This window comes from Lactuca serriola, chromosome 9, assembly GCF_051521515.1.
Source record: "Lactuca serriola cultivar US96UC23 chromosome 9, Lser_US96UC23_V15, whole genome shotgun sequence".
NCBI classification, from domain to species: domain Eukaryota; kingdom Viridiplantae; phylum Streptophyta; class Magnoliopsida; order Asterales; family Asteraceae; genus Lactuca; species Lactuca serriola.
The window spans coordinates 4,140,338-4,163,807 of NC_136416.1; the positions used below are offsets into that span (position 1 = coordinate 4,140,338).

Consider the following 23,470-nt stretch of genomic DNA (forward strand, 5'->3'; position numbering starts at 1 on the left):
GTGAAAAGTTATAGTGATGGGAAGAAGCCAAATTGTAGAATATGAATATTAATGAAAAGTGAAAAACTAAAAATAGGTATTGATTCAATCTCCTAATTGGTGAGTTCTACAAAACGTTATCTTTTACATTTGGTTTGGTTTTAGACCCGTCTATTTTATCTAAAAAACTAGACCACTATCCGCACGTAATATATATATATATATATATATATATATATATATATATATATATATATATATATATATATATATATATATATATATATATATATATATATAAACTTGATTTACTTCCAAGATTTTCAGATATTCACCATTATATTCTTCCTACACCATTTGATTTGTAACGGTAGTATATGAAGCCCACCAGAGGGTCTTCGATAGAAAGACGTTATTTGAAGGAAGATAATGATGAAAGTCCAAAGATTTTGGAAGCAATCAAGTTATGAGGTTGAATTTTAATCACTTTGGGTGATTACAATGCAAATATCATACAAAATTACATAGTATGATGTGGTTAGGTACCTAAACTTATATAAGGTTGTTAGGTATATTCACTTTACCCATATATATATATATATATATATATATATATATATATATATATATATATATATATATATATATATATATATATATATATATATAACAATGACGTTGATGTTAATTTTGATAAAATAATTTATACTAAGGGGCTGTTTGGCAGGATCTGAATTTTTAAGATCTGAACTTTTAAGAGGTCTAAATTTCTAAGAGGGTCTGAATTTTTAAGATCTGAATTTAACATGCTGTTTGGTCGGGACCTCTGAATTCCTGTGCTGAATTATAAAAATGACCATTTTACCCTTCTGTCTTATTTTTCATTGAATTCAATGTTTCTATTTATAAAATAACCGAACAAAAATCCTTAAATAATTATATAATATATATATATATATATATATATATATATATATATATATATATATATATATATATATATAACACGATACATAATATTATGCTCTAATAGGAAGAGGTGAAATTATGATACTATAATAAAGAAATATATAAAAGTACATTGCTATTTCATGTCTTCACCCTTACAAAAACAAGCTTACAATAGGCTATGAAAACAAAGTGAAAAGTATGTTTATATGGATCACATTACAAAAAAGCCTTTTTATGTAAAATTCCAAAAGAAGACTAAAATACCCCTTAAAATTTTCTTGCACCCAACCTGTAAACCATCAACCAACTCCTTTCTTTAGGCCATCCCAAGTCTCGATGCTTCATGTAATCTAGAATAACCTAGTACCACTTGATAATAACAAGGAAAAGACCATTATGCCCTTTATTCTTATTTCTGTAGCAGGTCATTCAATATTTTTTTTATCTTCAATTCAGAAACATTAATACCCATCAAACTGCAACCAAGGGTATGATTACAGAATATACAATCTAAACATTAATACCCATCAAACACAACTTTGTGATTTGATAAAAAAACCATTCTGTAAAGCATATATTGATAGAACCTCACAGGACTTTTCACAAACAATTGGTGTGCTTAAGAGCTTCAATGACAAATCTGATTTCAACATTTCAGCATAACCTAGTTTCAGCAAATCATATGAAAAAATCACAAAAATCATAACAAAAAACCTTCAACTCATCCAAAAGGTCCAAAACCATAACTGATGTTCTTGGGTTCTAATATCCCATAGGGTTTTTAATCAACAACAACCTCTAGGGTTTTAAGCAACGTAACAACAACTTGGGAGCACGCTCTGAGCAACCTATCGATTTTAATGGGAAAAAAAGAAGAATCGATGTACCTGCAACATAAGTCGGAGTCGTTGGCGGAGGCAAGAGGAAGCTGTCAATGGCTTCGTCTATGGTGGAGGATTTCGGTGGTTTCGTCTGTGGCGGAGGCTGTCAGCGAACCAGTTGAGTCGATTGTTGCAGAAGAGATTGAGAGGTAGGAGAAAGGAATGATGATCGATGGAGTAGAAACTAAAAAGGGAAAAAAGAAGCGGATGAAATATTGAGGAAGGGCACATGCGTAATTTTTTTTATTCAGATCCATCTCAATGTCTGACCGAATAAGTGACAAAATTAAGGTTCAGATGTCAAAATAAGATTTTAACAATCGCACTTAATTTGACAGATTCAGATTTGCCTTTTATTAAGAGGCAATAAGAGGTAAACAAACAGCCCCTAAGTTGATATAAAACTTTGATTATTTTGATTTATATGATAAAGTATATATAATTTCAATGACTTCTATGATTGAGTTACTCATATATAACATAAAAATAATATATGATTTAACGTTATTTAGAGTTTTTGTTATGATCAATTAACTTTTAAAAAAAATATTTGCTTAAAATTTTAATTTTCATAGTTGTAATTATTTAAAACATCAAATATTGTTTTTGTTTTTAATTAGGGGTGCAAACGAGTTGAACCGAGCCGAGCCTGGGCTCGTTTAAGTTATATGAGGCTCGAACTCGAGCTCAGCTCGATTCGATCTTTCTTTTACTGAGCTCGGCTAGAGCTTGTTAAGAATTATACAAGTTCGGCTCGGGCTCGGGCTCGACTCGTTTGTCGTTTGATGTGCCTAAATAAGTTTAAGCTCGGCTCAAGCTCGTTTACTAATACCCGAAATCCATAATTTCTTAAATATGTTTTTATTTTAATATAAGAAAATAATAATAAATTATATTATATAAATGCTCGTTTTGGCTCGCGAGCCTAATCGAGCTTAGTGACATAGGCTCGAGCTCGAGCTCGTTTAATAAACGAGCTTAATATTAAGCTCGAGCTCGGCATGGGCTCGTTTAAAACCGGTTTCGAGTCGAGCTTTTAACGAGCCGATCCCGAGTAGCTCGCGAGTAGCTTGGCTCGTTTGCACCCTTATTTTTAATGTTAACAGTATAATTTTATTCCGAATATTAGAATTCATTTCTTTGTCGTTAAAAAAAACAATATAATTTTATTATATAATGCTACTTTTAAATGTTGTTGTAAATTATTTTTAATCTACTTATTTGAAACTCTTAATGATTATAAAAATAATTTGAGAAATTTATTTTAATTAATTTGGGATTACAATTTAGGTTTTTCATTTAACACAATAATTTATAACTTTAAATTATTTACAAAATAATCTTTGGATTTTCTTTTAAGTTTTATTGAATTTCGATTTAAATTAGCAATGGTTCATATACAACTGTTGGATTAATGTATCTAAGCTCATAATGAAATTGGTATAAACATGAAAATAGAAACAAAATTCGTTACCCTCATAATCAGAAATAACTAGAAATGATATTAGGTGAAAGAGAGAGAAATGTTTTATTTATATATTATGTGATTAATATATAAATTGAGAATAGATAATTGATATGTAATTTGTTATGTGATTAATAAATTAACATGAGATCGATAGTTAAATAATGGATTTGTTAATTTATAGGGTTAATAAATTAATAAGAAATCAATTAGAATTAATTAATTATTAATCATAATTAATCTGGAATTAATTTGAGATTAATTAAAGATACACGGGGTGAATTGTAATTGTTCAATAGTTGAACAAAAGAAACAATTCTAAAATATCCAAGGGGTGAAAAAAATTAGGAGTCTTTCTAGGGATTCTAGAAGCCTCCTGGTTGCATAAAAGGAAATTATCTGAATTAGATTAAATCTATTATTTAATCAATTTAGATTCTGCTTTGTTTGCATGTTAACTAAACTATAAATAGGACCCTAAGGCCATAAATTTTCGTTCATGACATTCATAAGAGTGTATTAGGAATGAAATTTCCTTCTCCCCCTCTCTCCTCTCCTCTTTCTAAGGTTTCTAGGGTTTTAGGTGTGAGTCATCAGACGCAGGAGATTTCTAATGCTAGTTTTCCAAAGCTTGTTCAAGAAGGATTTTATTGATTATTTACAACGATAATCAAAAGGTATGTAAACCTTAATCCATTTATGAAATTCGCAAATAGTAGAGTATTCATAGGGTTCTTGAAGTTCAACTGTTTGTTGCAATCAATAGAGAAAACTTAGATCGAATAAGTTGTATTTGAACTTAAGGTTAAGTTTTTCCGTCACATGATTTTTAATATAACCTATAAAACCTATCAACAACAACATATTCAAACTAAATTAAGTATATAATATATTAAAAGTTTAAAACACAATTTTATATAATTGTAAAACATGTTATTTTAATATTGAAGTTTAGTTAATTTAGGATTCAAAATTAGGTTTTGCATCTATTTAATATTTTTAATCAATTTATAATCATTATTTGAAAGAAATTAATGTTACTTTTAAATGTTGTAAATTATTTTTAAGCTACTTATTTGGAACTCTTAATGATTATAAAAATAGTCTTAGAAAATTTTCTAGTTAGTTTGGGATTACGATTTAGGTTTTGTACTTAACACTATAATTTATAACTTTCAATTATTTACAAGATAGTATCTGTATTCTCTTTTAAGTTTTATTGAAATTTCGATTTAAATTAACTTTTTAACATTATATTTAAATTAACAATTTAAATATTCTGTACAAACTATTTAAATTTCATGAATTTAAAATTGCAATGTTCATAACAACATATTTAAACTAAATTAAGTATATAATATATTAAAAGCACAAAACATAATTTTATATAATAGTAAAAGATATTATTTTAAGATTGAAGTTTAGTTAATTTAGGATTACAATTTATGTTTTGCATTTATTTCAATATTATTAACCAATTTATAATCATTATTTGTGAGAAATTATAAAGTCATGAGAGTTTCAAATGAACGCGATGAAAGAAAAAATGCTTCTTTTATAGTATAACTAGACGAATTCCCGCGCGTTGCGCGACAGAGCTTAAAAATATATTGTTAGAATATTAAAAATATATATGTTTATAATGGTTATGTTATTAATATTAACTTTGACATAATATTTTTACACTTATATACATATATATATATATATATATATATATATATATATATATATATAATCTAAACTATTTTGAACAATAATATTTATTGACATCAACTCAACTTCCTCATTAATAGAATTAAATATAATTATCTATTTAGTATTTTTTTTAACAATTGTTATGATTGATTAATTTAAAATTTTACTTATGCAATTATTTTTTAATTTCATTAACGATGTTCATTTAAAATAAAAATTATTTATAGCTAACGTTATGTAATTTATAATTTGATGCTATTATCATTTAAAATTATTGTTCATTAATTTTAAACCACTTATTATTATTAATAAGTTTAAGATGACTTTTAAGGAACACTTAATATTATTATTCAAATATAAAACATATACAAAATAGTAAAGTGATAAGATTGACAATTTGTATTTTAAAAAAGACTTGCATGAATATTATGACATATCCATGATTTTTATAATTTGATTTTATTAATTATAAATATCGTTCGTTAATGTTAAAACCAGTTATTATTATTTATAAGTGAAAGAAAACTTTTAAAAAGCACTTATTGTTATACTTAAAATGTTAAACAAATACTAAAATATAAAGTGATAAGATAGACAATTTGTATTTTAAAAGAAACTTACTTGGATAATATGGATAATATGACATATCCATGATTTTTAATTAATTATTGCTTTGAAGCAACACAAACATACAAACATATATACAATATTCAATTAAATATCACATTCCATAACATATGATCGATAACATGAATCTGATCTAATTTACATTAAAATTTCAACCACAACATACAATGATTGTATTAAAAAAATATTTAAACCAATAAAAAAAGAATTAATATATAACAAACTTACAAATTAAAAACTTTAACATAATAACATGGCTCGAAAAATGGTCCAAAGCCTTCAAAACAACACAAAACCTTTAAACTTGTTTTCTTTGTGAATTTTGTATGTGACTGATATTTGTGTTTCTATTCAAAGAGATTGGCCATTTATAGTAGATTATCCATTAATTTCTTATTAAACATATTATATAAGTTATAAAACATTTTAATTGTTAATCATTATTCATTATTAAGAGACTTTTGAGTGGTATTCATTCAAATAGAAGGTTTCAAATGAATATGGATTGAGTAAAAATGCCTCATGGGAGTTTCAAATGAATGTGGTGAAAGGAAAAATGCTTCCTTTATACACTTAAGGTTTATATTTATTTAATCTTATTAACCAACTTATAATCATTATTAAAAAGAAATTGAAAAGTCATGAGAGTTTCAAATGAATGTGGTGAAAGGAAAAATACATAGGAGTTTCAAATGAATGGAGTGAAATAAAAAATGTTTCATTTATAAGTATATATAGATAGATATAGATAGATATAGATATACATATATAGATATAGACTAGACGAATTCTTGCGCGTTGCACACAAATATAATTATTTAATTAAAATAATAAACTTTTACAAATTATGATTTAGTATTTATACATGCAAAAACCAATGTCACTAGCAAAATAAAACATATAGTTAACCTATTAGTTTTATTAACTGTAATAAGTTTATATCATTGGTTATTTCTACAATTAATTGATGATTTTATAGACCATTTTATGTTGTGTAAATTGTATATCAAGCGTATATTGATTTCTATGTCGAAATGATCATGCCCTCCGGTGTTCCATGTCTGGCCTCGTGTGTATATAGTGGGTGAAAAGTATTGTGTTAACGCTTATATAATAGTAATAATAGCTAGACTATTAATTAATCACGGTTAACGTCAGACTAAACCTTAGTGATATTGATACTAGGTTTTGTCGAAGAAATTGTTTTAAGAGTAACGAAGTGCTGTCCGAGTGCCAAGTCACCACCTAATCAGGTGAGTGCATAATCCATTTCATCTTACACATTGATATGAAGTATTTAAATATAAATTACGTGTTATGTGTGCATATTGTCTGAATACTTGCTGTCTATGCTGGTGAAAGATTTTTATACATGTTTTAAATGATGTAAATTGTATAAAGTATTTTATATCTACAAAATATGTTGGGTAAAACATGGGTAGATGAATGATGAGGGATAAAAGCTGAAATAGAGGAACATTAGTAGTATGGACCTAGTGTCCTATAGGTAAACATTGGCAGCAATGGACCTAGTACCCCATAAATGAGCACTGACAGCTGCGCCACAACCCGTAGATGTTTTAGATCTACGATAAACGTCCTAGCAGCTGCGCTTTAAGGACAGTATCGGCAGCTGCGCCTAATAAGGAGCCTTATGACCATGACAGTAGCGTTTAAAGGTCAATACCGACAGAAGCGCCTCATAGAAAATGTCCTAATTCTGGCAGCTGTGTCTAAGTGATAATATCAACAGCTGCACTTGACCACCGTGTCATTAGCAACAATGGACTTCATGTTGTTTCCTTAGGAATGAATGAACAAGGATTAGCTGATCCTTAGGGTAAATCTTTAAGAAGATAATGGGAATGAGTAATGGGGTTGATTGTTTGATGTTTAAATATAATAATTATATTATTGTGGGTTGAAAACCTTATGTACTCACCAGGTTCCCCAACCTGACCCACTCCAGCTTATTTGTATCACAGGTGTCGATACGAAGCTATTTTACACTGAGAGATTTAAAAGAGATGTAGATCACTAGTGTAAATAAATGTAAGTTCTGTTTATGCTTATGTTCCTGTATTGACGATGACATCCCAATGTTTTAAAATGAATAAAAAAAAATACATTTCTTCGGAAATGCTTTGATAATGTAATTTTCATGTTTTTATGGGGACAAACTCCGCAACACTTTTATTAAAAGAGGTACTCTAATTTTTATAAAGCATAAACAAAATCGGTCTTTTCTGGCCGTGAAAATGGGGATGTCACAATTATTTACATTACAAAGTACATTACTACAAGGTAATACATACAGTTTCAAGTACAAGAGAACAATAGTACACTTCACGTAAAGTAGTTAATATAGGGTTGTGAGGCACTACTTCGAGGTATCCACTAGGGTACAATTCTAAGTCCTATAAATTATAACCAGAGTCTCCTGGAGGGAGAGCGTGAATTTGTGTATAGATTTATACGGAACTGACAATCCCGCACCTGAGCTGCTTGCAACAGCTAGGCTAGCAGGCTTGGGGTGACAAATATCATAACATTCCGACGCTTGAAGAACGTCGTAGAGGCCACTAGTCATATCAAGCATGGTTATATGAAACTCACAATAATATCAACTAAAACATTTTCTTACGATTAACACTACTTCAAAGGTTTTATTTTAAGTAATAAAACTACAGTACACTATTTTACACTATAGCTGGTGGATTCCAGGCATTCATACAAGAACGTTTTCATACAAACACTACTATAGACGCTACTACATTATTCTGCTTTTCTAGTACGAAGTACACTAGTATAACATACAACTTTTCTAGAACAATCATGATTTGGTTTTATTTATTAATAAGACTACACATTACTATTTCAGAGTACAGAAACATACATACATTTTGGTCTTGAAGTCCTAAGACTACATTTCATTCACTAAAGAAAATATTGGATTTTCTGGAAGTACACTATAACATTTTCAAGGAACACGAACAAGCTTTCGATCTCAAAAACATACTTATGAACTCACCAACTTAAATGTTGATACACTTTCAAAATCACATGTATTCTCAGGGAACCGGTAAACAAGTACACCCACAGGTTTTGAGAAGGCGAAACTTTTAGACACGTCTTTTATACTTTTGCTATACATTTTGATGTCATATAAACTATGTATTGAACATATGTAATTACTACATTTTATCAATGTAATGGTTGCGTTTGTTTTGATTACTATTATGCAATTATTGTGATACTCTACATGACGTCCTCCACCCTTAATACCCGTGCATCTTATTTAGTCATGTTGTGTTAACCCGTTTAATTAAATGAATTGAAATTTGTTTCTTTCAGTGTTAGGTTTGTGTCGATGTCGAGATTAGCCACCCTTAATACAGGTGCATCTTATTTTAGAGGGTGTTTGGATTTGTGTTTCATCCTTAGATGTTATGCAATTAAATGCGACATACGTCCACGAAATGTAATACAGACTTGATGATATAATCATCTATGATAAACGTCTACGGACCATCATTTAAGTATTAATTTTTCACTTTTATTTTTTTAAATTATTTATTTATTAATAAAAATAAACACGTTTTTTTTCTTTTTTTTAAATGTTTTTAGCATATATTTGAAGTCATTTGTGTGTTTTTATTTATTTTTATGATTTTGTTTATCTTTTTGAAATAAATATTGGTTCGAGTTGTTGATTTCACAATTACAAAAGTTTCGAATCATAAGATATTAAACATTATAATATATTTTTGATCACATTATTTTGGATCATATGAATTATGAATTATATAACTTTGGGTCATAATCAATGTTCTAAATAACGTAAGGTGTGACTTGGCGGCAATGTCAAACTTAAACTTTATTGAGTCGTGGCGAGCCACATCGTTTGTAAACCATGACTTAAGGTGACAATTTTGTATATAATTAATAATTATATATATTTTCTACAATTATTCATTTTTATATACATTTGTGACTTAAGGCGACATTTTGTCAAAACTTGACGGTAAATAGAAGCCTTAGAGCCATGATGAACATTTTAAAACATTGGTCATAATTAAATAAAGTTATCGGTTATAACAAATTGGATCATTATATTTTTTTGAGTCATATAATTTGAAGTCATAAAAGATCCGATTAAAAATCATAACATTTTAGATCATAACTTTTTGAATAGCAAAAAAATATATTGAATAATCTCATTTTGGATCATATTATTTTCAACATTATTTTTTTTAAAACTTATATTCTTTTAAAATAAAATGTGATATCTAAACAACCTTATTTTTGAAAATTTATTTTTAAAAAATATGAGATATAACAGATTTTTAGTTTTTTTTGAGTCTTATACTATTGTGTTTTTCATTGTTTTAACTGTTCAAATAATAAAAATAGTTATATAAGATATAATAACAAATAACAAGCTGCTAAAAATTACATAAAAAGAGATAACAATCATGAAAGAAATAATATTTAACTATTTGTAACATTATAAATATCATAACCAACTTAACCTCGGATCTAAGAGACTTACATCTCTATCAAGTGGGCTAGTCCCACATTTATTATTGTAATTAAAAATTAAAATACATATTTTCAGAATACTATATAAATAGTTGTCATTAAAATTTACGTAATAAATGCTGATATGTACTTTGGATGTATTTATACATCTTGATTTTAAGCAAAATCCACCACCCAACCATTATCTGTTTATCTCTCTGTCTTGTATTTTCATCATCAGTTACCGGGAACAACCTCCCGATTGGTGTTCTTCCCCAAGGTGTTGTTGGCTACAATTTGGATCCCAATAGTCATATGTTTTCTGTTAATTATCTCGGTGGTTATTGTAACTTCCATATAGGCAAATAAAAGGTGAAATACAACCCCATGATTACAGGTGTCATATCCCAAAATCAAATTAAAGGATGAAGTGGCGTGAAGGTGAAAATATCTTTGATTTGGTTCAATATTAAGAACGTGACGAGGAATTCTGACCAACGCATTTAGATGGTTTGCAAATTTTCTAACAGTTAATTATTTCGACAAGTCTCCTCCATGTTACAAGAATGTATAATTAGTTTTTGATGTTTATCAAAAAGAAAACCAGTTATCTTTAGTTCTTTACCCTAATCTTTTTAAACTCCCCGTTTAGGATAATTAAATCATTATTATATTAACAAATGATTAAACACAATAAAAAGAAACTTACTGATGTTAAAATCATAGTTTTTATCTGATCTTACGGCCTTATCATAATTTAATGCAAAAAAGACAATTCCACTCCATCGGATGTTAACAATAACAACTACCCATCAACCCAACTAACTATATATTTCTCTCTTTCTTCCTCATCTCTCAAAAGCCAAAATCCTAACTCAAGAATCTCTACAGCCTCCACTCACCATCAACCAACCACCACCACTCACCCTCGACATCTCCCCTGCCACCAGAAAAAGCAACTATTTGATCTCCCTCTTCAGATCTCCACAAAAAACCACAGTTTTTAGGTCTCCACCAAAAAATACCAAAGGTTTCAGGTCTCAGTAATCTCTCCCACCATAGGTGGGACATGGATGAGAAACTCACCAGAGAAAATGGGGCAGGTCACCGGAGAAGATAGACTTTTTTTTCTCGCAAAAAATAGGAGTTTACCTACCTGCTTTTTTTTTTCTTGTTGGAAATATCATCAGAAAAAATTGCTGCCAAACACAACTAAGTAGAGAGAGAGGGGGGATAGTGTATGGGTAGGATTATTGTGTGTTTGTGTTTTTTTAATTAAAATAAAATAATAAATAACAAAAAATTAAAAAAAAATTATACAAAGGTAAAATAGTCTTTTTACATTACTCATAAACCAACACACAACAAAACCAAACTATAGGGTCAACCCGAATTTAAAAAAAAAAAAAAAAAGTTACGAAGCAAACATACAAATTATTGAAACCACATGGACTATTAATATAATTTACTCTAGTTATTATATAAACTTTTTTATGCGGATGTAGATTATGAGTTGAATTTTTTTAGGGTTGCACGTGTTTATTCTTTATTGTTGGAAACTTGGAACCGTGTTCCTCTACATTTTTTTGAAGTTCAAGTGTAATTTGTTATGTGAATATGGCTTATAATCATCTTTGATATAAAGTACAAAAAGAAGAAACTACTTCATTAAGATCCTCATCCAATTTTTACGATCACCATCTTCCAAGTGAAAGAATCATACGTAAGATCCTCATCCTTACAATCTCAGTTGAAGTTTCAACAATTGATATCACAAATACGTTAGGCTTAACTCAAGAAGACCCATCAACTTCCTATTTTGCTCTTACAAATTTATTTCACAAGCACCATACCGCTAAAAATATAAGCGACCTCACTGCAAAAGGGGTCAAGTAGAGGCACAAAGTAGTGGTACTTCCTAAAATATAATTTAGTATAAACAAAACTACATGATTAGTCTTTGTGGCTTTGCTAAAACAGGTATGATGAAGACAACCATCGAATACCAAAACACGTATGTTTGGTCCTAAGGTTTCAAAATCTTGCACAGTTGTTCTTTTTGTTTAACTCCCTTAGAAATGAGACAGTATGTCTAAGTAAAATGACTGAAATACCTACAACCTTTTATTTTATTTGATTGCATTATTTTGTAAGTAAAAAGAAAAAGAAAAAAAAAACCCATAATGTTCCAGCCTCGTACCTACAACCAACTGAACCCCCTCGGGCGCCTACCTGCAAACACATCGTTCACCCTCACTGCATGTCTGCACCCACCTACATTCCCTCTCCATCCCCTATACACAACCTTACTCCTTTCATCTCATTCCCTTGCTGGCAACTCCAACCACATATAAATAGATTTCAGCAAGATTTTTTATTTATTTATTTGAAAGATCCACCCTTGATCTTTTTAACTGAGTCACTAAAACATCCACCCTCGACCAACAGATCTGCCGATGGTGAAGATGGGGCAATTTATAGAAAGATTGATTCCATTTCCCATATAAATGATTTTCATAAAGATTTTTGGAAAGATCCCAGTGTTCAACCCCAATAAACGAGGTTTTGATGTTACTGGGGTTTTTATTTTTCCTGGTATAACTCATATAAACAGTTTTTACAAAGATTGATTTTTATGCATCAACCGTATCAAAAGATCGACACTCATAGCACCAACAATCAATTCATCCATGTATCTAATTTTTTATTTTATACATTTTTTTTTGCATACTTGGAAATTGGAATCAGAGTTTCGCTTTAGAATAGATTCTCATATTGTTTTTTTTTTGAGTTTTGATCTTTAAATTGAGGAGCTGAATGGAATTAAGAACTGTATTATAATTAAATCCCTTAAAAATAAGGTCAACCTAATTATGAATATCAAGCTTAATTTTTTATGATGGTTCACACTTCACATAGAAGAGAGGACTAAGTTATCACATTTATTCATCAATCAGAAAAAAGGGGGATAGGGTGTGAGGCAACGGGTGAGGGAAGACAGACGAAGAAGACATGGGTGGTTTCTAAATCCACGAGTTAGGTGTAAAAATAAGTATAAATAATAATAAATAGTTAAAACTATTAAAGAAGGCATATTTGTCATTTTAAAAAAAGTAACAACTCCATATTTAAATTTAACATCAAAGGGACCGATCATACAACAAAATGAAATCATTAGGAACAAAACACGTATGCATTCTGATAGCTACGCTCACCACACGAGTTTTGATAAACCACATGGACAGTTCCTGTAATTTTTGTCTTTAGAACTAACAAACCTAATAGCGAATTTGGAAGCAGAAATGAATAAGTATTTTATAGTATATAACAGATTTAACAATGTAAATATTTTGACACGATGGAAAAAAAGATCCACAATTTTAACGCTTCACATCATTTGAGAGACGCAAAATGAAAAACACAGCAGCACAGCATAAAACCAATCACCTAAGACCATTTAACCTCACTAAAAATCCCAAAACAATGCAAAATGTAACAACAAATATAAGGTATACCCAACTCAACTAAACTAGATCTACTGATTCACTTATTCTATTGATTATAAAGAATATCCAAAGCAGCTACAAAAGATCAGCTCTGAACCTACCCTACACCTGTAGCTGCTATAAGAAGGAAAATTAGCTACATACTCGTGCACTTGAAAGTTCAATGTTGAATACAATTAACATGTAATTGATGCTTTAAAACCTAAAACCATAATCAACACTCCTTAGATCAGTTGAAATTTCTAACTTCGACAATATGCAAATTAAGTAGTATAAGCTGGTATATAAACATCATTATAAGTTTAGTACACTCCTAGCAATCATGGCTTCAAGTCTCTTCTACTACAAAAGGATAGTATTATGTCAATACTCAATAGCATTGAGCTAAGCCCCTCAAGGTTAAATGCCTATACTACAAGTTCAATGTACATATTAGCAGAAGGTTTAAATACCAAATCCCACACAATAGTTAGCTTATGTAACTAGACAAAACATTCTATTAGCTTCCTATCACACAGATTCAAGTGGTTACATTTCTACCAAGAAGCAAGATGAGCAAAAAGAATTCTTGTTCCATACAAATCATTTACTTTGCTATAAACAAGCATAGCATACACTTATTTAGCCAATGAAAAGATAAAAACTACTAGAGGTTTGCATATACTTATTACTTTGCAGGAAATCAAGGAAACAACAGACACTACCATCCATGAAGTACACATGAAAATCCAACATCATGTATAGCTCTTTTGATTTGAGGATTCGTTTTCTTTTCCTTTGTAAGTTTAGTGCTTCACTGCATGGAGGATGTGGAGAAGGATGAGAGGAATTGAGGAATAGCAAATCAACTCGGTGAACCCAGCCAATCCAAAGAAGATTTGATAGAAACTATTGTAGGTGAAGCAAATCAAACCAGTTTTCATACAGATAAGATAGAACAACAATGAAACGGCGGATAGAAAGCACGCAGCGATCCTATTAGAAATGGAAAACATCGAAGAAGACTGCGGCTTATAGATAGAAAGATGGGGAGATAAAGGGCGAGCGTGACTAGCTGAGGGGCTCGCAACATACGGAGCCGCAACCGTAGCGAATCTATTGTAAAAGGAGAACATCGAAGGGTTCTGTGACTTGTAAACATTCACATGAGAAGAGAACGGATGGGTGTAGTTCAAAAAAGAGTAAACCTGGTTCGATCGGAATTCTGGCCTGAGGTTCCCGGTTACAGCAGGATCTGGAAGTCTAGAAACCGATTTCGACGATTCTTCACCTCCTTTCTTCATCATTGCAGCGCCACCGCCCAATGCACCGCTCTGTGGGGCAGCAGCAAGTCCACGCCTGGAAAACAATTACAAACACAATCATCGATTGCTATATCCAGATCTTAATAAACAGTAGGATCTGTAAAAAGGACTCACGCACATCAAAACATCTGCTTTCTTAACATAAATAGAACGATAAAAATTAGCAAAATCATGTAAAATTACTTGGAAATAACAACGGAAAGCTGGTCGCCGAAGAAAGATGAGAGGCGCTTAGCGTTCGAGAACGAGCGAGCCATTGTTACGATTAACTTCTCGTGACAGAAACTAAATAAATATGATCGGCGCTTCTGCAGAAACTTTGATCGGAGATTAACTGGATCTCCGTTACGGAGAGGATGCGTGAAGAGATTGGGATTTGCGTAGGAGGGTTTCCAGAAATGGGCTGGGCCAATAATTTTATAGAATAAACTCTAATCATAGCCCACTCTCAAGCCCAATTGTTTATTACAAAATGATTATTACAACTACTTTTTTTTCTAATGAGGTTGTATTACTTTTTTGTATTTTTTTATTTGAAGATATTATATAGGAGTATAATCACAAATTTTATATATATTTTTATTTTAAAAGATAAAGATAGCATTAGGATTTATAGATTTAATTGGAATTTTGAAGAAAAAAGAACAAATATAATATGACATAGGCGTGATCTATATGGGTATCACAAGCCAATTTGCGAAAGATGGCCCACTTATAGTTTTATTTTATTTACATTTTTTAGTTTTTTTTTTTTTTTCTTTTTTTAGAAAAAAAAAATTGATGTAGGTTAGTCGGGGAGATCAAAGTTGCGGATAGTCTACAAAGATAAAACCTTTTTCGAAGTGAAAATGACTTGTAAGGGTAATGAAGTATCAACATTATACAAAAAATACCATTAAACTTTTTTTTGTATACATATCGCCAACCAACTATAAAGTTTGTACACATATGACCATTAAACTTTACATTTGTTCAAAAAATACCATTGCGTTACCGGTGATAGTAGGTCAACCGCCACGTGTCATGCCACGTGGTTGCTGACATGGATTTTACTGTTTATTATGTACTCATTATACCATTAAACTTTTTTTTATACACATTATACCATTAAACTTTTTCTTGTACATATTTTACTATTAAACTTTTTTGTACTCATTTTACCATTAATCTTATATAATTTATTCAAATAAAATAACATTTCAAAAAAGACATATTATTACATCAAAATGGGTTTTCCATCATTGTTACTCCTTGATTTTGTAAGGTTTGAGGGAGAGGGTTTGTTTTTGACAATGATACTAAATACTCCCTTTTACAACAACATTGTACATTTATGTTGGTCATACATCGATTGAAAACCATATGTTGTTTACCCCCCCCCCCCCCCCCCCCCCCCCCCCCCCCGCGCGCGCGCTCTCCCTTCTTGATTAGAAATATGCATTAAAGTTATATTGTTGTTTACCGATAGGAAAATGACTTATAATGGTAAGTTTATTAAAGTTTAGCTAAAATAATAAAGAGTTGATTATTTCTTAGGCACTCTATAGGGAAGTCTCAAGTTCAAACCTTGTGGTTTTCAATCGATGTATGACCAACATAAATGTAAGATGTTGTTGCAAAAGGGAGTGCTTAGAATCATCGTAAAAATGAACCCTCTCCCCCAAACATTACGAAATCAGGGAGTAACAATGATGGAAAACCCATTTTTATGTAATAACATGTATTTTTTGAAATGTTATTTTTTTTAATAAATTATATAAAATTAATGGCAAAAATATGTAAAAAAAGTTTAATGGTAAAATATGTACAAGAAAAAGTTTAATGGTATAATGTGTACAAAAAAAGTTTAATGGTATAATGTGTACATAATAAACAGTAATATCCATGTCAGCAACCACGTTGCATGACATGTGGCGGTTGACCTACTATCACCGGTAACGCAATGGTATTTTTTGAACAAAGGTAAAGTTTAATGGTCATATGTGTATAAATTTTATAGTTGGTTAGCGATATATATACAAAAAAAAGTTTAATGATATTTTTTGTATAATGATGATACTTCCTTACCTTACAAATCATTTTCCCTTTTTCGAATGACGAAATTTCCGATCATATTCTAGCATTCCGATCTCATCGTCCCCAAGTGCTGGCAATTGACAGCACATAAAGTCCCCCAAATTAATAACTAAAATAGCGCATCAAAACCCTAGAATTATAAAGATTTTCAGTGATGTCTTCGATCATCATCTTCACTTTCTCCATCCTCCTGTTTTCACCCTTTACAGTCTCATCTCTAATCGACGCCACGGACGACGGAGACCATGACAACCTCACTGCCTATGAAATCATCCAATCGTATGGGTTTCCGAAGGGGATTCTCCCTATAGGCGTCACCGGCTACGAACTCGACAAATCCACCGGAAAATTCAAAGCTTTCTTCAACGGTTCTTGTAGCTTCTCTCTCGAAGGTTCCTATGACCTTAAATACAAATCAACTATTGGTGGGATCATATCGAAAGGTAGGTTAAAGGATCTTACTGGGGTTAGCGTCAAGGTGTTTTTCTTTTGGCTCAACATTGTCGAGGTTTATACATCAGAAGACGAGCTTGGTTTTTCTGTTGGCATTGCGTCAGCTGGGTTTCCGATCGATAATTTTGAGGATTGTCCGCAATGTGGATGTGGTATGGATTGTAATGGCGTTGTTGACGACCCTCGAGGTAAGCAATCGACGAAGATCAGAACAAACCCCTTTGTTTCTTCAATCTAGAGATTCGATCATCTGCAATTTCAATTACACGTAGAGACAGACTATCATTCTTCTTTAGCTTTTTTTTCCTCTTTCCTTTTTACTAAGTTTTAATTCCCAGTATGTTTTCTTGCACCCATGCGAATTATGTGCAAATGAATTATGCGTCATTGATCCATGTTGGGTTCTTTTAGTTAAATTTTGTACACTTGATGATCTCAACTGTTCTCCAATCCATAAAATAGCTCAGTTTTATATGCCTCTACCATTCTGGATCTTTGTCAATTTTTTTTTATCTTTTTGACAAAGATAATGATGTTTCCTAGCGAATGCATAGAGAGGAGTCTATATGTTTGTATTTTGTAAGTGTGAGATTGGGGATCAATGTAGCATCTAAAAGTCTTATGGTTTTAGACTTATGGTATTGATTATGCTATTTGAAATACGCATGGTTTTTGGAACAAAACGTTCGATCAATGTAGCATCTAAAAGCCCCTTTATGAATACAAAATTAGACCCATTACTATGTGGTTTGAATCTTGATTCTTTTGATGATCTTTGAAGCAACTATAATACAAATTAAAGTCTTCTTTTTGACAATCCTTAAACCCACAATCTAACTATAGTATATGTGGGTCCAATTATATATATATATATATATATATATATATATATATATATATATATATATATATATATCCCTCTGGTACAACAAATCAAGCTGTGCAAGCTATTGCTCTCTTTGAGAGTTTCTTTTAACATCTTTTAAAAAAAAATGGTAAAATGTATCATATGAGAACAGCCCATTTTGAACCTTCTCAGGCCAATCATGTGGGAGTAAATCACACCACTATAAATGTACTAAAATCAGCAAAAGGAGGGATGGTTAAGTTCACAATTTAATTGTAATCTTATTCTGTTTTTCTTCACATTATGATTCCATGCTGAAAGTTATCCATGCTCAGCTATGAAAATTCAGTCTTTCTATAATATGGCATTTTAAGATAATAGTATGTTAATTTCAAAATGACGTTCTAAAGAGAAGACCGCCTTGTCATGTGTTTCCTTTTTTATTATACTCTAACAAAATGACATTATCTATTAATTAGACATCCACTAATGAGTAAGTAGTTAAACAACAAATATGTCAAATCGTCGATGAGATGACCAACATATTAACAAATTAATGACATGGGGGCCACACGGACTAATTATACTTTTAAACACCAAATGTATGGCTTAAACCCAAATGATTATGTCTAGTTATTTTATTCACACATTCTTGTCTTCTATCAACTTTGCCTATTATATTATACTATATGTGGATGTTCGCCGTATGGGCTATTTGACGACAAATTAAACAAACGATAAAAGCCGGTTTTCATTTTTTTTTGAAGTTTCTGAAAACATACGTAACAAACTAACAATGTAAAGACCATGTTGCAAGTTGCTTGTCATATCTTGGAGAAACCCTATGATGAATAATGATTGAGACGAGATTCTATATTTTTTAAACATGAAACACTCGGTTTTCATTTTGGTTGTAGGTGTGACCAGACCAATCCTTATTAAAGATATGATTCATTAGTTCGTAAACTCATTCATTTGTTACGAATCCTACTGATAAACACCAAAATAGACGATATTCCCTCGTCCAAAAGCATGGAGTGCCAAATTTATCATCCGGGTATAGTTAAGAGCCGGATCAATTTTAATTTTGAACCAATCCAGCAAACAGCCAAAAATGGTCAAATCATCTAAAATTTACATAATTTTTTTTTCTTGTGTGTGTAAATGCCAAAATGATTAAAAAAAATGATGGCATCATTTTATGTTATTCCTAGTTTTAAAAAGATTTTATTTTGAGGGAGATAAAATGTTGGGTAAGTGTCCCAATTATTGTTGTCGAGGATCAAAGCTCGCATGTATGGTGGGTGGCTCACACATGTGAAGAAAACATGTTCCATACAAGCAAACCACCTCACGCCACATGTCGACCAAACACCATTACATCTCTAACTTAACGAATGTGTTATTGTGATCCAAGTGTTCGCGTTAGGCTTCATTGTATGCTTCATCCGACTTTAACTGGGTCTTTTAAGATTGTCATATAAGTTGGAATTATAGTGATTTTAACAGAGGTACTTTTAATATGCATTAATTTTCAATTTTACTTTACATGGAGAAGCGTTAGACTTGCATATACTTTGCTCTAAACGTGGATACCGGAAAAGTTGAAAAGGACTATAACGATAATCATAAAAGGTACAGGAATACCAGTAAGTAATTAATAGTAGTGATTTTTCATTCTAGAAGGATACAAATATGGTAATTAATAATAGTAAAACGAATATCAGATAGCTAGTCCCTTTTATGCTATAGCGGATCAAATCCTTTGTGTTGCTGAAGAAGGTATAATGTATATGTATGTGTTGTGAAATTACGCCATGATATGATAACGCATATCCAATGAATGAGATTTATCGTTTTAATTCGTCGTCATCTTTTAATTTCTTGAACGATTGTCCAAATTATCTTTAATTAGTGTCTACCAGTTTTCTGTTTCAAGAGCAGTTCACGCAGATCCGCAGCGTCAACTTGATTTGTTTGACCCTCTGGCTTGTAGTAACCTGTAACTGGATCCGGAACCCATGGTGTACTCGATTTCTTCGACTCCTCGCCTCCTTTCTTCATCATTGCAACTCCACTTCCCCTCACACTACCACTTGATGTCGCCGCCGCGTATCCACGTCTATAAATGAATAATTCGACAGAATAATCAGCCAACGTATCTCCATAACATAAAAGATGAAAAAAAAAACAGAGGAGCTATGCATGACGAAAGTTAAAATCGTTGAATTACATCTTTTATACACCAATTATAGTAAGTTACCTGGCAACAACGGAGAGTTGATCAACAAGGAACGACGACAGAAACTTAGCGTTTGAGATAGATCGAGCCATTTTTTCAATCAACAATATGAAAAAGAGACTAACTTGAACTCTGCAGCTATAGATACTTCAAGAACGGAAACTTAGGTAGAGCTATTTAGGGTTTCTGTTCTCGAAGGACCTGGTTTTGTTATGATGAGAAATGAAGAGAAACGCCTTGGTATTTATAGATGACATGGTAAACGCGTGGAGGAACTAGGAAGTGACCTAAAAACAAATTTAAAAAATAAATAAACTTGTAAATGAGGTGGCAGAGAATAATTGAAAGGGTCAGTCAGTCAGTGTTTCATTGACACGTGGACCTGGTTCATCACCAGGAACAAGAGCTGTTCTGTTTTTTGCTATCGACTCTTGACCTAACTTTTCCCATCGTCAACCGGGTCAAAACCTTTCGTCCACGATTTTAGCTGGATAACAATTAAAACTCAATAAATTTTGCGTTTGAAGCTAATATTGTATCAGAGGTGATAAAATTTGATTGACTCTTCTACGCTTTTGAGATGCCTTCGCTTGGCATTTCGCCAAATTGTTGGTTGGTATGTAGAGTCACGGTTTTCCTGTGGTTCTTTATAGGCATGAGCAAACGGTCCGAACCGGCCGGAACTGACCTGACTTGGGAACCGGCTTCGGCCAAAATCAAGAACCGAACCCGCCCGGCGGTTCTACGGGTTCTGGTTCTACCGGTTTCGGTTTTTGCCGGGTTTTCGATTTTGGAACCGGTCTGATTTGATACGTTTTCTTGCAGGACTTGTAACTCATTCAATTTTTAACCAAATCAAGTGTTTGTGTAGTCTAAACTTAACTACAAAACCCAAAATAAGTGTAGGAAAAAGATTCAGTTAAAAAAAACTTAAATTGAGTGAGTTATGCACATTTGAACAACAAAGTCGGATTACGTTTAATTGATGTAACATAAAAAAATTCTGATTTGACACCCTTCCTTGCGAGACTTATAACTTATTCAATTTTTAACCAAATCAAACGTTTTTATAGTCTAAACTTAACTACAAATCATAATCTACATGTAGGAAAAAGATTCAAGTCAAAACAAGTTAAATTGAGTGAGTTATGCACATTTGAACAACAAAGTCAGATTACATTTAATTGCTGAAACATAAAAAAATTTTGATTTGACACCCTTCCTTACGGGGCTTGTAACTCATTCAGTTTTAAACCAAATCAAGCGTTTTTATAGTCTAAACTTAACTAAAAATCATAATCTACATGTAGGAAAAATATTCAGGTCAAAACAAGTTAAATTGAGTGGGTTGTGCAACTTTCAAAATTTGAGTGAGTTATCCGATCCGATTCCCGGTTTTGGGCCGGCTCCAACGCTGGGTTCTCACCGGGTCCCGGTTCCAAAAATTGACGAAATTATAGTATTGGTCCCGACCCGACCGGTTCCATCGGGTTCTGGTTTCGGCCAGTTCCCCGGTCCATATGCTCATCTCTAGTTCTTCAATATATGATAACAGTAGCGGAACAAAAAAATATATTTAGGGGTAGCATATCTTTTTTTCTATATAAGATCTAAGGGGTAAAACTAGAAAACTCTAGTTTTGGATGCGGTTGATTATATTAAACATAAATAGAAACAAGTTGCTTCTATTTATAACTACCATATAACCACCACCACTAGACTCCTCTAACAGTTTTTCTTGCATAATCTCTAAGTGTTAAATGTAACTCGAGCATTTGGAGCATTTGTATGGAGCATTTGAGTTCAACGGAGCACCTGAAACTCAATGAAGCACTTGGGGTTTATGGAGCATGTAACAAATGAACGGACCATCTGAGAAAGGGATGGATCTCCTGACAAATGAACGAATCAAGTGACAAAGGTACGGATCTTCTAAAAGGTGGTATGTAGCACCTGGAAGTGGAATGGAGCATCCTATGCTTGGATGTGCCACTTAGAAGTCAATGTGCGCCACTATTGGAACTTGATATGCCACCGAGTGACATGATATGTCATCAAGTGACAGGAAATGCCACCAAGTGACTGGATATGTCATTCATGAGATGGATGCACCATTATAGAGTGGATGTCTAGATATGCCAACCTTGGAGAGGATGTGTCATCCCTTGATCAAGATATGTCATCCTCATGCCTGATGTGTCATCTTGATGCAAGGATGCACCACTTGGTTCCTTGATATGTCAATGTATCCCTTGATGAGTCGTATGCTATGAAGTCCCCTATGTTGCTCGAGATTGTTCAAAGAAGCTAAGAAGTTGAAGATGTTCAAGGATTATTGCTTGATGTGCCACCATGATGATTGATATGTCATGGTGATTCTAATGTGCCACTCTTGCATCATGATATGCCAATATGCATCATGATTCTCCATCATGTGTGTTGTTGATGCTCATGCAGGAATGAATGTTCTAGAAGATGTTGCATGGCGGATTGTGATTGGTTGACACCTTTTATCGGCCTATGGGCCAATAGGCTTGGCCCATTAGGGTTTTAGGTATGATCCCTCAAGTAAAACTAGGGATGCATGCTAAGTCATTTTGTATCTTGAATTCTAGAGTGTTAGGAAATTCTCTATGAAAATTATACTTGTAACCCATGTTTAAGAACTCATAAATAAAGAATACTCCCATCCTTCCCGTGGAGGTAAGTCACCTTGACCAAACCATGTAAATATTGTGTCATGTGTGCTTTTAGTTTTGCAAGTTATCCGCTTTACTTCTTAAGAGGTTGTAACTAAACGAAAGAAATATAAAAGATTTCAGTAAGTGTTGGGACGGGTGATTGAAGCAACTAATATAGTTCTTATGAAAAGCAAGATAAAAGATGTGACTATTTCCATTAATTGGTCATTTGGTCCTCA

General features: G+C 31.8%; 3 protein-coding genes across 3 annotated transcripts; 1 reads left to right on the plus strand and 2 right to left on the minus strand.

Moving 5' to 3' along the window:
• Positions 1-14,180: 14,180 nt before the first annotated feature.
• On the minus strand, positions 14,181-15,317 carry LOC145072912 (uncharacterized). The gene is made up of 2 exons (XM_079019405.1): positions 15,116-15,317; positions 14,181-14,966 (listed from the first exon to the last, which is right to left on the minus strand). Exons 1-2 carry the CDS (start codon positions 15,187-15,189, stop codon positions 14,414-14,416), a joined length of 627 nt encoding a protein of 208 aa, XP_078875531.1. The 5' UTR covers positions 15,190-15,317; the 3' UTR covers positions 14,181-14,413.
• A 1,685-nt stretch (positions 15,318-17,002) lies between these two features.
• On the plus strand, positions 17,003-17,935 carry LOC145077021 (uncharacterized protein At5g01610-like). Its single transcript, XM_079022806.1, has one exon. It carries the CDS (start codon positions 17,163-17,165, stop codon positions 17,697-17,699), a length of 537 nt encoding a protein of 178 aa, XP_078878932.1. The 5' UTR covers positions 17,003-17,162; the 3' UTR covers positions 17,700-17,935.
• A 2,027-nt stretch (positions 17,936-19,962) lies between these two features.
• Positions 19,963-20,772, minus strand: LOC145077049 (protein SENESCENCE-ASSOCIATED GENE 21, mitochondrial-like). Its single transcript, XM_079022828.1, has 2 exons — positions 20,572-20,772; positions 19,963-20,430 (listed from the first exon to the last, which is right to left on the minus strand). The coding sequence occupies exons 1-2, from the start codon at positions 20,640-20,642 to the stop codon at positions 20,220-20,222; spliced, it is 282 nt and encodes a 93-aa protein (XP_078878954.1). The 5' UTR covers positions 20,643-20,772; the 3' UTR covers positions 19,963-20,219.
• Between the last annotated feature and the right edge of the window lie 2,698 nt (positions 20,773-23,470).